The 18309-nt window shown below is 38.1% G+C and overlaps 1 protein-coding gene across 4 annotated transcripts in view; it reads right to left on the bottom strand.

Annotated features, from left to right (window-relative positions):
- The window catches only part of FYN (FYN proto-oncogene, Src family tyrosine kinase), a 308067-nt gene that overhangs the window by 63571 nt on the left and 226187 nt on the right, over positions 1-18309 (bottom strand). For all 4 annotated transcript variants that reach the window (XM_069077031.1, XM_069077030.1, XM_069077033.1 and 1 more), the window contains 3 exons: positions 6597-6695; positions 2831-2934; positions 768-917 (listed from right to left, as the gene is read on the bottom strand). In XM_069077031.1, coding sequence (XP_068933132.1) covers positions 768-917; positions 2831-2934; positions 6597-6695 — 353 coding nt within the window. The remainder of the gene's footprint in view (positions 1-767; positions 918-2830; positions 2935-6596; positions 6696-18309) is intronic.

The raw sequence follows: 18309 nt of genomic DNA, 5'->3' as shown, positions 1-18309 counted from the left end.
CCGGGATTCGATCTCCAGGTCTTCTCAACACTGGAGCCGGTGCTCCTACTCTCTGTGCTACCTGGCCGCCCCAGAATACTACTTTCAATGGGTTGGAATATTAGTCTTGTCAAGAGAACAGGACCTATATGCACAGCGATCATGGAAATGTTTTGTTTAAGGCCGGCCTAAAGCTCCACACACGGAATGGGAGTCACCAATGTAGATGGCCTTACCATTTTATTTCTGTGGTTTGTGGAAAGAAAAGCACTTTGGAGATTTTAGGACATATGACTAAAAGGTCTTTCCATTTTTCTGTACTCTGGGTATCCTGAAGCCTTTGCTATAGTATGTGAACCAATATCTTAGGAAATTTGTGAAGACTCACAAGCAAGGACAAAGCACGGCTTAGCTAAGTCAGCCATAGAAGGTCCTATCATGTGAACTGGCAGAGAAAACATTCTCTTCCTGGAGGAGTAGAAAGTGTGAAGTCACTATGGCTGGAGTAAAAAGAGTTGAGCTTGAGTCTTCCCTCATACAATTACCAGCTGTGTAATAGCACAGCAAATCACTTAAACTCTCAGAACCGCAAATTCTTCCTATGGAAAATGGGACTAATAATACTTGTATTCCTACTTCCCAGGGTTGTTGTGAAGAAAATACTTTTCAAGGCTTAAAAGCATTATATAAATGGAGGTTTTAAAACTGTAGTAGCGGTAGGATATACTATCACTTGAAACTTTTCCCTCCCTCATCATTCCTTGGGGGCTAAGCAGCAGTGAAGTTACCTGAGTAATGCTGGACAAGCTGCTGAAGAGTTTCAAACTGAGCCCTTGTTGTGATATAGTAGCCACCATTGTCAAGTTTTCGGATCTTGTAATGTTTGACATGGTCTCCTTTCATATCATCCCAGTCACGGATAGAAAGTGAATAGGCACCTATAAAACATGTGTAGAATCATGTTGTCCCTTTGGGGGTTGACTTTTTGTTTTCTTAAAGACTCATTTAACACATTTTGATCATTCAGCAAAGACAGACAGACAGACACACACACGTGCACTTTTTATCTTTCTTTCTCTTCTGTCTTTCTATCTAACCTTATCTTTCTATCTTTCTCTTTTCTCTTTCTATCTTTAACTCCATCTTTTATCCACTCATCCATTCATCATTACCTTACCTCTTCCCAATGCAAAAAAACACACCCAATTTATGTGCTAATAACTTTGTTTTACACCTTTCTAGTGTACTTATATAATATTGTGTCATGCATGTCTATGATGCTTGTGTTATGTCTAAATATATATTGTATATAAATATGTGTGTATACATAAATATGTATGGATACCTTCTCTGTAAAGAGAAAACAGATATGAAATATTTGCAGCTTTCCTGAAACTCAAAGGGGAATAAGACACGTGCATCTATTTATCCATCTGTCTTTATATATCTCTGTAGATACATAATACATTCATGCACATACACATGTGTGTATACATGTGTATATGTATGGGAATATATACACATATATTATATATAATGAGATCAAGTGAGATGACATGTAAAGTATTTTGCAAACCTTAAATTAGTAGCCAAGCCAGAATTCAAATTCACTTCTTCTGACTCTAAATCTAATATTCTTTCTAATGCACAGTACTGCCTAAAGGCTTACCTCACTTTTCTAATCATATTACCAGGACTTAGCATCCTGCAGGACACATAGCTTTTAATAAACACATTTTCATTCTATTAACACAAGCTAAGAATTATCACTGGACCTGCATTCCTCTCTCTTGCATAAATATCATTTAGGATGGTCACAGTATATCTGGTAGACAAAGACAATGCCCAAATAAACTGAAAACCCTACTTATCCAATGAATTACAATTTCCTCCTTCATGCTAAACATTTTTTTTTTTTAAGCAATTGGGGTTAAGTAACTTGCTCAAGGTTACACAGCCAGTTATTTCTGGGTATGGTGCTAAGTATCAGAGCCTGGATTTGATCCCCAGGTCATCCTGACTCTGGGGCCAGTGCTCTTACTCATTGAGCCACCTGGCTGCCCCTAAGCAACTGGGGTTAAGTAACTTGCTCAAGGTTATACGGCCAGGTGTTTCTGGGTGGGTGCTAAGTGTCTGAGCCCGGATTCGATCCCAGGTCATCCCGACTCTGGAGCCGGTGCTCTTACTTGCTGTGCTACCTGGCCACCCCCATGCCAAACATTTTTATAAAAACCCATAACCAACAGCTACATTGATTGACTAGAGAGATAAACACTCACCCACCTTCCCTTGCCAACCTCTTCTTAAGGCTACTAATGAGTTGTGAATTAATAAGGAAAAGGAAAGGAGGAGAAGCACACAACCAGTAGAAGGCCAACAGAACTGTATGTTTTTTTTGAAAAACCAAGAGTTTTTGAAAGGAGGCAAAATCTAACACGGCCTAGAAATCCCATGATTCTATATTCTTTGGATTGACAAAGCTACATAATGATCAACTAATAATCATTTATTAAATGCTTAATACAAGCCTGGTACTATGCAAAGACCTGAAGATGATAAAAATTAAAAAAGAGTCCCTTCCCTCAAGGAGCAACATTCTAATATCTCTGACCTTAGTAAGTGGTTTGCCCAAAGGGGAATACCTTTGATTTTATACCTTATGTCGCCTACTACTCTATAATTAAGGAGTCCAAAAACAAATGAAACAGAACTGGCCTTTTTGTGATAGTATCTGTTTTTTTCATTATTATATAAGAGAAAGTAAGCTTTTTTTTTAACCTCTTTCTCTTCTCTAGATTAACCTGAAGAAACTGAATAGTGAAAAAGCAACTATTTTTCCTAGTTGTCATACCTTTGGTGGTTTCACTCTCTCGGATAAGAAAGGTACCTCGTGGATTTCCAAAGGACAAGAGTTGTCTTTCTGCATCTTTGCGGCCAAGTTTTCCAAAGTACCACCTTTTAGGAAAGGTAAGTAGGAACAAAGAAAGAAAATGTTTAATCACTCATTTACACATCAGAATCAGAGTAAACCCTCTTGACTTGAGTTAGTGGATGAAAGTTGATGAGTCTCTGGATATAAATTCCCTTCTGGTGGGTCTCTCCTGGTGTTTTTGGTGTCATTCAAGTCTTTGTTTATTTGATAATCACTCCTGTTCTTTTTCAGTCCTTCCTTGTCTCTCCCCTGCCCCCTACTCAGCTTCACTGTTAGCTTTAATTTTCCACAGTGGTTTTATAGTTCTTTCCCAGGATTTTTAATCAATGTAAATTGCAGAATCTATGAATTCTTCAGGAGATCTCCCAGTAGGGAGAGACCTCTGAAGTAAATTCCATTTATGACACTGATAAGTCCTAGGGAGTTGCTTGAGATACACAACTCTACACAACCTCTTGCATCAAGTCATTCTTTAAAAATCAGCAAATTTGAATGGTAGTAAAATCTTCCTCCCCTCTAAAGGTGGCAGGGAAGTAGTTTTTGTTAAAGTCCTATCTGCCAGTGAGACTATACAACACATCAGCCATATTAATCAATATTGTTTTAGACTATTTAAAATAACTAGACAGTATAAGGTTGGAATATTGCTGTGGGGTAGGAAATGATGAGTTGGTGAAATCAGAAAATTATGGAAAGACCTGAACTTATCAAGAGGTTATCCACTCTCAGAGAAATAGGACAAACAAATGTAGTATGGTCCTATATACATTCATATGAATGTATATATGTCTATGTGATTATAGATATCTAAGCATATGTAAATGTATGCATGTATAGATGTATTATGTATGCATGCATGCATATATGGATATGGCTGTGTATAGAAATATATACATGTACATACATGCATACACACACAGATATCATGTCCAGTTAATTGTAGCCTTCTTGAGGGTGGAAGAACGGGGGGAAAAAGAACAAAGTAAAAAGTGCACAGTGGAAAATAAAAGAAAACTTATAAGGAAACAAAGGACAGCTCTGAACTCAGTGTGTAGTATTTATTATATAGGCTTTCTTGAAATGGAAATTTATTGCTATATATTTTGAATTCTTTCTTATGTTCTGTTGTGCACATGACAATGCTTTTTTTTTCTTATTTTATATTTAAGTTCTAATATTTAAGTTTATCATGTTTCTTTTTCTTTTCTTATTGCATATTCAAGTTTTAGTATTTAGGTTTAAAATAAATGAATAAAAAAAGTACAAAAAAGGGGGAGTCTAGCTAGGTGGTGCAGTGGATAGAGCACCAGCCCTAGAGTCAGAAGAGTTCAAATACGACCTCAGACACTTGATACTTACTAGCTGTGTGACCTTGAGCAAGTCACTTAAACCCCAACTGCCTCGACCAAATAAAAAAAAATCCTATTTGCCTATAGCAAGGCAGGAATCCTGCACCTTGTAAAAATGAAACTATACTGTCTCTGGGGTCAGAAGGTCTTAAGTCAAATCTTGCTTCTGACACTTACTGCCTGTATGACCTCAAGACTTGGTTTCCTCATCAATAAAATGAAGTTTTGGATCAAATAGCCTCTGAGGTTCCCTCCAGCTCTAAAGCTATGATCCTATGGTCTCCAGCACTTAATCTTTTATTTGTGTCTGCATTTTTTGCAGGCTTATTTTTTTAATCAAGTAGTAAAGAATTTTTAATATCCCTTTTGAATAAAAATACTATATTTTAGAATTATATTTTAAAGGGATTCATATCCAGTAACTCAGTGACCTTTGTTATATAGTTTTAGATATTATTTTCCCCTGTACTGTCAGATCCTATCACAATTCAGTTAGTCAAAGTTTATGTAAGGAAAGAGGTATGCTTTGGATCAGGGGTTACATTTATTTATTAGGTTCTGAGTATTCCACCAGGTGCTGGAAAAATGAGAGGAAGAATCCTAGAGAATTTAGTAGTCTGTGTAGAGGAAGAATTTTAAAAATATTTAAGTATGATAAAACCTGGTTTCCATTTTTGATATTTTGAATTTTGGATATATCTGATACCAACATTTCAATGATACAAGTTCTTCCTTCCCCTAACGTAAACTGCAAATCCTCCATACCTTTTCATCCTGTGAGCCTCTTGTATATGGTTGCTCATAAATCCTTGAATGATCTAATCAATATACTAAAGACCTTTTAATATCTCCTGAATACTAAATGTACCACTCAGGCCAGCTAGCTGTTTTTCTATATGGGACTCATTTGCCTCTTTTTTGTCATAATTAACCTTTGTTATTATAGTTTATACCACTTCATTCTAGATACTAGCTTAACAGATTCCAATTCATTATACCTGCATTCTTCCAATTGTCAACTTTTCCTAAGGGCGAAAACATTTTACCAAAGAGAAGAGAAAGAAAAGAGATCACTTTTTTGTATCTTAGCTCTTCAAATGACTGAGTCAGCAAAGTACTGAAAATTACATTTCTAGTTCAAAGTAATGCAAAAGGGTTTAGAAGACTGTTGGGTCAATGGTCTGAGAGCCATGGTTCTCTTGGTTTGCTTTCATACTGTAAGTAAGCTATAACAGAGTAAAAGAATTGTAGAACTGAATGTTGTAAACTAAAAGTAAATAAATTAATTAATAAAAAACAAACAGAGCAGAAGTGAAAGAACTCAGAAAAGCCTGTTGATGCTGGATTCTAATGTGTCCTTCAACTATAGTTAATTTCATACCCCAAGTCCATTTGCTAACACTACTTTTATTACTAGGTTAGCCAACGTTTGGGTTTCCCCCCCTTTTTAAAAGCCAAATGTCTTGAAGAAAACCCCATCTCAGAGCATAGCTTTATTTGTAGACTGTAGCTTTGAAGTTAAAAACTGTAATATGACATTTCAGGGGCCCCTTTTATCCTGTAGGATTGTAAAGTGGCTTACAAATCTGCCTGGAAACTTAAATGTAATTTTTTTATTCACTGGTGCTGAAATTTAGTCACAAGGGCAATAGAGCTCAAGGTCACTGAATATTTAAAAGCAGAAAACAAAATAGATCTCCTTAGTGAAATATATAAGAAGAATTAAAGGCAGCAGAATGATCCAATTGGGGATTTGGCCAGACCACCGAGATGAACCTTTATTCATGGTGAAGAAGGATACTAGTACTGACATCAAAGTATGGAGACTGGCTTTTCATGACTTTTCTTCCATTGGGGCCATATTATTGTTATTTTGGTTGGGTAATCACCCCCGATGCCAAGTGATAGAACCAAGTTTCCATGTTTGGTAGATCAGTGCTTTTCCTTGCCCCAGACTGGAATCAGCAAAGACTGAGATGAGTCCAAAGGCTACCAGATAAAAACCCTTTAAAGGAGTCTTCCCCTCCATGACCCACTAGCTCTTACAACTAGAGATGCCCATGGAATCATTATTACCACTCTAGCACACAGAGGGAGTTGCAAGAGTAGTTCACTGTTCCTAATTTTCTTGGCCCTAGGATATTAATGTATTCCTTATATTTATTACTACTGATAGAGTCCTGGAGCAGAGCAGCATCATTGCTGCTACTTAATGAACAGTGAAGTTAAGGCTGAGGACTCACACAAATCTCTGGTCTCTACCTTAGCAGTGTGCTAGCAATTCTTTGAAATGAATAGTTAAAGTAAAATCAAACAAATTAAGAACAAAGACATACTCTTCTGCCTGGATAGAGTCAACCGGAGCCACATAATTGCTGGGAATGTAACCAGTCTCTCCTGTTGTCAGGGAACGGGCTTCCCACCAGTCTCCTTCACTGTAAGACAGGAAGACAGAATCAAAAAAAAAAAAAAAAAGAGAGAGAAGTTAATAAATCATTCTTTAATACAACTTAAATACATATATTTAAAGCATTCGAAGGCATTTCCTAATTATTCATTTGTTTAATATACATTAAGAGTTTACTATGTGTAGTACACTTAACTGTGGGGGATACAAATCGATAAACAAGCATTTATTAAGAACCTACTAAATGTGGCACCCTGAAAGGTGCTGAAGACTCTCACTTTACAGAATAACTTCTCTTTACTGCTTTGGCTCAAACGAGACATTTGTAAAGTACTTAACACGGTTCTTGGCAGAGGGAAGGTGCTTGAAAAAGGTTTCTTCCCCTTCCCATTCTTCACATTCCAACATCTCCTATAATGAAGGGCACAGGCTTAAGTCTGGCCCTGTTTCTGTTGACACTGATGAAAGCTCTACTTATCAAAAATTTATTGAGTACCAGTTATGTACCTGGTATACTGTGCTAGGTACTGCAGATGCAAAGACTAAAAACAAAACAATCCCTGCTGTCAAGGAGCTTACATTCCATTGGGAGAGGCATGATCCTTTGTCTATATATGAGCACATACAAAATAAACACAAGGTAGGTAAATAGAATGAGATAATTAGGGAGGGAGGTCAATTAACTATAAACTGAATATTGATTTGTATTCTCATATGTCAGGTTTAGGTTGCTGGGCCACAAAGTAGGGTTGGGTGTACTTCCATGGAAGGGACAGAACTCTGAGATATGGGCATTTCTATTGTGGGATAGTACCGAGTAGAACAGAGACCTTCGGAGAAGATCAGGGATGCTTCTGGGACACATCACTAAATGTCTTAAAGGACTGCCTAGATCTCCACAAAAACATGCAGGTAAATTGCCTGGGAAGGAAAAATTGGACCGAAACCTCTGTGGAAATCTTGGTTATTGTAGCTTATAGTGTTACAATGTTATGCAAAGAGAAATCAAGCGAGCCCATGGAAAGCAAGAGAATAAACTTCACCACACATAAGATGTGCCATGAATCTAGTTAGGAGCCAATTCTTATGCTCACGGTATTCTGCAAAAGATACTCTAAGTTTAAATGACATAGAATTCAGACCAGATTTTCCCAGAGAAACAATGTTATAATAGTGAGGTATGCTCCTGATGCCCAGCTTTCTTCTAGAAATCCCTACAAATGCCATATTTAACAAACTAAAATGGTGAACCTATATTCTGTACAATATACAACTTTCTAAGTATACTCAAGTTAAGCAGGGCAATTTCATAAACAATCACATTAATGCTACGGTATTACCATTATGCTATGGTATATTAATATATAACATTATACATTAATACAGTATATTTAATAACCCACTGTATGCCCTTGTTATCTTATTCTTATTTCCTGTATTGTTTTTACTGCAGCGCATCAGAAGATGAAGGAACACTATTGCTGGGAGACATTGTTATGTGCGTCTTTGAGGAGACTTTAAGGCCAGGGCTTTTTAACCTCTTTGTGTCATGGCCTCCTTTTGATACTCTGGTGAAGTGTCTGGCCCTCTTCTCACAATAATGCTTCTAAATGCATGAAGAAAAATACATAGGATTATGGAGGGAAATAATTATACTGAAATACAGCTATTAAATTTATTTTTAAAAGTTCCCAGTTCCCATGTAAAGAAACCTTTGCTATAAAAGGAAAAATTTAGGTATGGTACTTAATGTGTTTTGAGAAACCTGATTCAGAAATGTTCACTTAGCTGCCTTTTGCTTACTTTCCACTGGAAATTCCCCATGAACAAGCACAGGCATGTAAAAAATCTACTGGATTTTTGCTGCATCTAAGGTTGGCTGGCATCCATTTTCTGAAAATTAGTTGAGTAATATGTACCTTAATCCACATGGTGTCTGCTTTTGGGACTATGTGGGCAATGTGCAATGTTAGAAGTCAATTCCCTTCAAGTCAAAGACTGCCACAAGGGGGCAGGGAAGGGGAGGAGAAGAGGGTGGTATTTAGAGGCAGAGATGCCTCTATGCCGCAGGCAGTGGGTAATCCTTCCTGATTTGAAGATGGTCTATGGCAAGCTTGCAAAACAGCGTGTGTGTGTGTGTGTGTGTGTGTGTGTGTGAGTGCGTGTGTGTGTGTGTGTATGTGTGTGGAGAGAGAGAGAGAGAGGGATGGAGGGGGAGGGAGAGGGAGAGAGATGAAAAATTCACCAAAGGATTTTTTTCCCCAGCTACACTCATTTGTATTCACAAGCATTTGTTTAGTGGAGCTGTTCCTGTGGGCATGTGGAGTTACTATCTATGTGGCTTATTGAAGGATGTGAAAGGCAGCACAAGTTAAGAGTCTGAATGGCTGTTGGCACATTTCTGTCTCCCCACCTTCCTCTCTATCATTTAATAAAATAAAAAAATTGAATTTCCCTTGAATACTTATATGGTCTTATAGTTCGCCAAGGAACATAATATGGGGGTCAGTCTACATGCATTTATTAAGCACCTATTATGTATCAGTGCTAGGCACTGGAGATACAAAGAAAGGTAAAAGATATTTTCTGCACTTGGGGAACTCACATTTTAAAGGCGATAGGGGGTGGGGAGACAATATGCAAACAATTACATACAAATAAGATGCAGGCAGAATAAATTGAGGCTAATCTCAGAGGGAAAGCACTAGTATTAAGGAAAATCAATTTGACAGCCAAGTAGAAGAAAGACTGGGCAGCTAGATAGCACAGTGGATAGACCACCAGAACTGGAGTCAGGAGGACCTGAGTTCAAAAAATGGCCTCAGATACTTACTAGTTATATGACCTTGGGCAAGTCACCTAATCCTGTTTGCCTCAGTTTCTTCATCTTGTAAAATGAGCTAGAGAAGGAAATGACAGACCACTCTAGTATCTCTGCCAAGAAAACCCCAAATGGGGTCACGATGTGTTGGACATGACTCAAGTTTCATAACAACAACAAACAACAATGGAGATTAGAGCAGGAAGAGATTTGAGACAGGGAGATCAAAAAGCAGGGTACAGCAATAGTCCAGAGGCATTGATCTTCCTTCTAACCCTCTCTCTTCATTTGAGGGGGTCATGTGGCAAAGTGGAAAGGGTAAGGAGTCAGGAGACATGGGTTTGAATTCTGGCTCAAATATTTCCTAGTTGTGTACGATGACAGGCAAGTCATTTAGCCTCTCACAATCTCACTTTTTCCACATGTAAAATGGAGAATATGCACTGCCAAATTTGCAAGGTTGTTGTGAAAACTGTGCTTTTTGAAACTCAGGAGAGCTTGTGTAGATGGTAGTTATTAGCAGAGGTAGCTGGGGGTCTCCATAATAACATCTGGAGAGTGTCCACTGTAGACAGGGAACTGGGCTAGGTGGGAGAGATAAAAAAGTGGTACCAGATGCAATCCCTAGCCCTGAAGACTGGTTTACTAGTGCTGGAAATAGTAGCTCAACCAGGGACATAGGCATGCTCTCTCTCCCCTCTGTCTCTCTCTCTCTCTCTGTCACACACACACACACAACATCGGTCTCACTGTCTCTCTCCTCTCTATATCTGTCTGTCTCTATGTCTATCTCTCTGTCTCTGTCTCTGCCTGCTTCCTTTTTTGGTTGTTGGAAGCAACAAGAAGAAATCCCAGGTCTTTTATCACTCTCCTGCTAGGCTCAGTTTCAAAGCACTCAGCCAGGGAAGAAAATGTGTTGGCTTTTGGCCCTGTTAAAGGTTTTCCTCAGTCTGACTTAATTAGTTAGAGAAGGTCCAGCCCCGAGTATTAAAGAGCAGACTGGCTCCCACAGTACCACTCCATAGAGGCCAAAGGATTAGAACACTACTCAGGGACTTCACCAAGCAACAACAGCCCCAGGTAGGACTGAATCGAAAACCAGAGCAAACTCAGTTTAGTAGAAGGCACCAAGCCAACTTATGCCACAGATGCAGCTGTGAGAAAATGCTTAATGGAGCTTTCAACTGGCAAAACAAAACAACCCACAAGAAATATGATGCTGGCAAAGGGATTCTATGGCTGCATGAAAACTAATTTTACACGAGTTTCTCAAGTAATTTTGAAATTGTACCAAAGGAAGCTCTTCTTTCACAGCATTAAAAATACAGAAACAGATTATTGTAATTGCAACTGCTTCCACAAGGACAATGTACTTTAGCAGAGAGAAGGTTAAGCTCGTCTTAGGTAAGACCTGGGTTTAAATCCTTTTTCTGACACCTCCTTCGATGTGTGACCACGGGCAAGACAGAGCACTGGGCCTGTAGTCAGGAAGATATGAGTTCAAATCTGGCTCTGGACATTGACTAGTTCTGTGATGCTGGGCAACTCACTTAACCTCTGTCTGCCTCAGTTTCCTCATGTACTAAGTGGGGACAACAGCACCAACTTTGAGGTATTCTGAGGACTGAATGAGATAATATCTGTAAAGGGCTCAGCACAGTGCCTGATATACACAAGGTGCTTAATAAATGCATATTCCCTTCTCTTCCTCCCTTAATCTAAGGCTCAATTTTCTCATTGTACATAGTGATAAAAATATCTGTAGCACTTACTGTGCCCTTAAAGGGATGGTGTGAGGCTCAAATGAGATAATATATGCAAAGCATTTTTCAGACTTTAAAACACTATTTGAATGTCTGGTTATTGTTACAAGTTCAGATTTCACAAAATTAAGTCTTCCAAGAGCTTGGTCAGCCTTCAGTTCCAAAGAGTAAAGAAGTAGGACAGTGAGACAGAATGAATAAAGCTACACCAGCACACACCAAGAAAGTTTTCAGTCTTCCTTCTTTTTAAATGCTGTGCTTCATGTTTTTAAATTCCTGTGCTTAGGGAAATGACTTCCAAATACACTATGGTCCAACAATCTTCCATTAGAGACAGTACTTTACTGCCCAGAAGCACCACTAGATGGAGACATTTCATCATGAAAATATTAGCAGGCAACCCTTGGGAAATGTTCCAAAATGGTGGGGGGAAAATAAATGCTTACAACTGGAGATTAGTTTTGAAGATAGGATAACATTTATCAAGTGAATTCCAGTTTATTTAAATTTTTTAAAGTATGCATCTTTAGAGTAGACAATAAAGTCAACTTTGCTAGACAGTGTACAAGTACTTTGCGGTACATTTGAGGATAGGGATTCAATCTAGTTTTTTTTTTCATTCAGTTGAAATGGTGTGGATAAAATAATTTCCCATTCAGACCCTTAACTAATCATTTCAATAAAACCTAAAATTTTCTTTCATATTAATTTAGAGCCAAACTGCTAGGTTTTGACTAAAATGATCTATAGTTAGTTCAGACACACAATGAGAAGAGGGGAAAGAAATAAACCAAGGGTTCAAATCCCATCTCAAACACTTGTTAGCTGAGTGGCAATGGTCAAGGAAATGTTTTGGCCTCTCTATGCCTTGTTTCCTCATCTGTAAAATGAGGAAAACTCCTACAGTACTTATTTCATTTGGTTGCATCAAATGCAATGATATATAGATTTGCTTTGCAAACCATACAATACTATATAAATGCCAGGGGGCAACTTGTTACAGAAGAAAGGGTGCTAGATTTGGACTCAGATGTTGAAATCTGGCTCTTCTACCTGGAAGATCTTGGGTAAGTTATTTGTCTGTTCCTTATCTGTATCTTGATGCGATTGGACTAGATCAGAGGTATCAAACTCACGGCCCTCTTGCTCCTGAACCAGATTAAAGTGAAAATGGGAAATGTTTAACAAAATAAATAAAAATACAATATAATTTAAATTTTAGTTTTCTAAGTCAATATGCCCCTAGCAAGGATCAATTTGAATTTGATACCACTGCACTAGATGACCTCTAAGGTCCCTTCCAATTCTAAATCTATGATCCTATAGATTTTTAAAGTATTATACATTCAATCTGAATTAATGAAAAGGCTGGATTGTAGAATATTTTACAAGAAATATAGCTTCTTTCCTTTAAGAATGTATAAAAAAATTCCAGAAACATGAATTATCTACGATGCACAATGACAATTAATTATCTACTATGTACAACTTAGTAGTACTGCTTAGAAGTACAGTAAAGAGAGTTTTGTAATATACAGGAGTTAAGATGAAGCATATTTTTAAATAAGAAAAAACCAGTGCAAATTAATAGCATAAACAGGCTCACAAAGTAAATACATTTATCTATTTAAGAAACACCTAGTCTGACAATAACAATTGATATAAATATTAAGCAGTTCTTCAGTATTGAGTAAAGTAAGATATCTACTAGCAGACGGTCTAAGTCTTGCTTCTGACACATATTGGCTGTGTGACTCTGGGCATGCCATTTGACTGCTTGGTGTTCTAAGAAACTCGTTGTCTTAATCATAAGTTATAGAGAAAGTGCCGGCTTGTACTGGTAGAGAGAGGTCCCTATACCACTGGGGTAAAGCTCAAATATAAAAGGGGTCACTAAACCATACATAAGGATTCCTGCAGGCACAGATTGGCTTAGAAAATCACATATTAACATTATCTGTGATTAATGTATTTTTACTTATTTTGTTAAATATTTCCCAATTGCATCTTAATCTGGGTCAGGCAGCTATAGGCCTGCCAGCCACATGTTTGACACATCTACTCTAAACCAATGAAAACATAGGTCTCTGTCTCCTAACCTAAGACCTCTACTAGACATTTCCTTTCTTATGTCCTCTCCTTCCTCAAAGATTCTTAGAGTTCTTTGCCTGGAATTCTTTTTCCCACAATCACTCCCTACCTTATTTTATACTTCTATGTATACATGACTGGTCCTCCTGTCTAACTCCACCCCCAGAGGAGATTCAAAAGCTTTAAGGGCAGGACCTGTTTTATAATTATCCTTCTGTTATTTCCAGGATTTAGCAAGAAGTAGAAAATTAATAGAAAATTAGATCATAGAAAATTAATGAATTTTTGAATACATTCTTAAAGGAATGAAGTTAATACTTCTTATAAAATATTCTACATTAATTCATTAATCCAGATTGAATGATATTTATGGTATTTGTAATTCACCACAGTCTCCTTTAAGTCTTGCCCTTATGTCGTATTATGATTCTTTCCCCCATCCTGAATCCAAAGGACATCAAGAAAACTTGGCTTTACATCTTGTCTCCCAAGTTTCAAGCAAAAAGAACTTGTGATTCAAGGGATCATGGGGCACCTGGTGATCTGATGTAGCCAGAGAATACTTGCCAACTTAAGTCATCTAGGGCTGTGTTCAAGTTCATGGAATGCAGCCAAGACACATTTTTATTATAAATGTTGGAATTCAATTAAAAAACAAACAAAAAAAAATCTTGGCTATTATCCATCGTACATATGGCAACTTGACTCATGCCATCCTTTGGACAACACATCAGTACTTATTTTACCAAATGTTCAAATACTTTAAAGCCAGTATTTATTTCCATGGACTCTTCAAGCTGAAAAGCAGCTAAAATGATTTGACCTCACAAGTAGTTATCTACCATTATCTACCTGTTCTTCCCAGGTAATAAAACTTTTTTTTTAAAGAGTTGTTGAACACACATGATACATTATTTTTTCACAAATGGAGAAAATGATAGGGGGAAAGCAGGACTTTAATTGAGGCCATGATACATTATTTTTCACAAATGGTAAAAATGATGGGGAGTAGGGTTGAAGGGGAAAGCAGGACTATTTTATAAAATGTAGTCAACTTTAACTGATGCTTATGTATTAGTTGAGAGAAATTTGTACTTAGAGAAAATCTGGTACTTAGAATCATGGATCCCAGGAATCTATGAGATGCCCTGTCCCCATTTCATTTCATAAACATTCATGAAATGCTTGTTATGTCCAAGGCATAGGTAGGCTATGTACTGGAGATAAAGAGAGAAATGGCAATCCCTACCTTCAGGTAAATTTACATTCTACCTTCATCATGGTAGTGGTGTCACACTCATTTGTGATGAGGCTGAAATAGCTGGATGTGGTGAAAAAATTAGAGCTGCTTCAGGAGGGAGTGGGTCCATGAGCACTTATTAGGCGATGCCCAGAGGAGATTTCTGATTAAGGACTAGTTGGCCTAGACGGTCTCTGAGATCCTGGGAAGCTCAGTGAATCTGATGGCACCATGGTTTGTTTTTCTAAACAGGAGGGGCCCCATGGCCTCCAGCTCCAGCCTTTCAATCATTCAAGGAGTGGGAGGACACACACCAGGAGGTGTGGCAGCTGCCCTGTAAGAACTGGATCCTTCCAGCTGACAAGAGCCAGGGGCAGGGGGAAGGGCTGGGGGGAGTGGGTAAAGGAAGGAAACAGATGCCATCTGTTCTTCTACTGCTTTATTGCTTCATGGTTTTCTCTCTCCCCTATTCATATATCTGACTTCTGCCCCATTTGTGGCAAAAACCTTATTTATTTATTTATTTTTGTATATAACCTTGGAATTGGAACATTTGAGTCACACAATAAAGAGGGAGAGCTCTATAGACAGTAAATATGTGTGTGTGTGTATACACACATTTGAAAAACTTTATAATATCTACTTCTTGTAGAAAAAAGTTGAGCTCAGAGTACAATGGCCAACATGAAATTAAATGCAGTTCAATGAAAAAATGTGGGTGAAGATAGATTTGATCTTTCTTGAATGCTTCTCTTTAATTTTAGTTTATGATACGGAAAGAAAAAGTTAGAGTGACCAGATCAGCTAATGGGAGGGGAAAGAAGTGAACCAATCCTTGGAAAAGGACTGGACATTTGGTAAAAGATTTGTGTCCAACTATTTGGATATTTCTATCCATTTGCTATTGCTAATAATTTCATAGCTACAGAGAGGTGGTTAAGATCTTCCAGGATGCCTTAGTTTTCACTCTGTAAAGTATTTTCAAAGTGTTTTAAAAGCTCTAACCATCTCAATACAAATTAGAAGAGGTGGCATGGCACAGTGTTAGGAGAATTAAACAATAAATTAAAAAGCCTCCATCCTAATCCTATCTCTGCCATTAACTAGCTGTGTTTTTTGGGACAAGACATTTCCCTCACTGAGCCTCTGGTTCATCATCTGTAAACTGAGGGGGTTGGACCAGGACCCTTATCACTCTAATGTGCTGTGGTTCTAAATAGGAGAAGTGGAAACATCAGAGGAAAGCAGGGAAGGACTGAGCCTGTTTCAGAATTCGTCATTAATAGGCAATACAGGTCATTAAAGAATGGAATGAAGATTACAAGACTATAAACACATATGTATATATGCACACACATACATATATGTAAAGAGAGAGAAAAGAAAGAAGAGAGATGGGAGGGGCCTGGGGAGAGAGATATAATGCTACTGTTAATCTGAGTAGTTCAGAACTGAGCTAGCCATTGAGACCCCATAATCTCCCCCCTCAATTTATTTTTATTTTATTTTTTTTAAGCAATCGGGATTAAGTAACTTGCTCAAGGTTACACAGCCAGTTATTTCTGGGTGTGGTGCTAAGTATCTGAGCCCGGATTTGATCCCCAGATCATCCTGACACTGGAGCTCTAACTCGCTGAGCCACCTGGCCGCCCCTCCCCCCTCAATTTAGATGTGTTGGATACCCTCCATTAACTACACTTCCCACAGTGGCTATTCTAGACTTTCTTTTCTCTCTTCAGGTCTGCCATATAAATCCTTTCCTCTACCCTCACAGCTTCACACTTCACTGTGAAAATTAAGGCCATTCGAAGAGAACTTCCCCTTCTCTATCTGACAAGACCCCTTTAGATCATTCACCATTCTCTTATTGCTCCTCTCTGATGTAGAGGTAGCCCATCTCCCTACCAAGGCCATCCCCTCTACTTACACTGTGATCTCAGCTTCTGCTGGGATCTCCCAGATTGATCCCAGATTCATTCCTCTTCTCTCTCTAATGTTCCATTTCTCCCTTTGTACTAGTTTCCTCCCTGCTGCCTACAAACACCCCCAGGTTTCCCTTATCTTAAAAAAAAAAAATAAATCAATTCTTGCTTGACCCTACAACCTCTCAAATTACTCTCCTTTCTCTCTTCCTTTTCACAGCCAAGCTTTACAAAAAAAATGATTAACATTTATCGTAATCTACTTCCTCTCCTCTCACTTCTCAACTCTTTGGAATATGGCTTCCTACAACTGAAACTCCTCTTCAAAGTTACTAATGATCTTTAACTGCCAAATCTGGAGGCCTATTCTCAGCAGATTTCATCCTTCTTTCTTGAGTTCTCTACAATTTTTGACCTATATGCTTGACCACCTTCTCCTGGTTGTTCTCTCCTCTCTCCTCTCTCTTGCTTCTTCCCTCCTGCCTATCTGACCACTTCTTTTGGAGCATTGTCTATATTCCACCCTTAACAGTGGGTATTCCCTCAGGCTCTGTACTAGGCCCTCTTCTCTGTACACTCTTTTGTCAGCTCCCATGGGTTTAAATATCATCCTGAACTTATATATGTGCCTCTAGTATATCTCTTGAGCTCCAGTCCTACATCATGAATTGACTAGTAGACATTTTTAACTGGATGTCTCATAGACGTCTCAAATTCAACATGTCTAAAACAGAGCTCATGATCTTTCTCCCAAACCCACCATCCTTCCAAAGTTCCCCATTGCTACTGATGTCATCACCATCCTCCCATTTACCCAGATTTACAACTTTAGTGTGATCCTGGGCTCCTCATGCTCATTCATCTCAGATATCCAACCAGGTGAGCAGTTTTACACTTCTTACCTCCTGGAATCGTTTGCATCTGGGCCCTTCTATGCACACAGCCAAAATCCTAGTTCAGGCACTTGTCATTTCTTATCTGTAGTAGAGCCTTGACTCTGTGGCTTCTCCAAAACATTCTCTACTGTCAAAAGTAAATTTCCTAAAGCACAGATCCAACCACAAGTAACTAACTACACTACTCAGTAAACTCCAGTAGCTTTCTAATTATTTCTAGGGTCAAACTCAGACTTCTCTGTCTGGCATTTAAAGGCCTTCACAACCTAGTTCCAACTTTTTAGCCTTCTTAGACTTTAGTCCCCTTCAGGCTCTCTACAATCTAGCAAAACTTCCCTTCTTCTTGTTCCTCAGACAACATCCAGTCTTTTTTCACTTTGTACAGGCGTTCTCCCATGCCTAGAACACACTCCTTCCTCACTGTTTCTTCTTAGAATCCCAGGTTTATTTCAAAGCTCATGTCAAGCCTCATCTTGTACTTGAGGTATTTCTTTGTTTCCCCTAAGCTTCTAGTGCCTTTTCCCCACCATCGTTTTCTTATATTTATATGTTTATTTTGTATGTATTTTGAAATAATTGTGTGTACATATATTATAATATACTATATATGTTATATAATATAATATATGTAATATATAAAAATACTGCTTATATGTGTATATATTTTTCACATGTATGAGGCATGCACAATATACAATGTATATGCATAATTGTATATATACGAGTATAATTATATATGTACATACAGATATGTGTGTATAGATATGCACATACATACATTTATACATAGAAAGACAAAAAAGAAACATTCCCTGCCTTCAGTCAGAATACACTCTATAGGAGAAGACAACATGTGTATGGATGTGTGTGTGTGTGTGTGTGTGTGTGTGTGTGTGTGTGTGTGTGTGT

The sequence above is a fragment of the Petaurus breviceps genome, unplaced genomic scaffold, assembly GCF_028583685.1.
Source record: "Petaurus breviceps papuanus isolate PSGF00001 unplaced genomic scaffold, PetGlider_PUasm1.0 90977, whole genome shotgun sequence".
NCBI lineage: Eukaryota > Metazoa > Chordata > Mammalia > Diprotodontia > Petauridae > Petaurus > Petaurus breviceps.
This window is presented reverse-complemented; position numbering and strand designations above follow the sequence as displayed.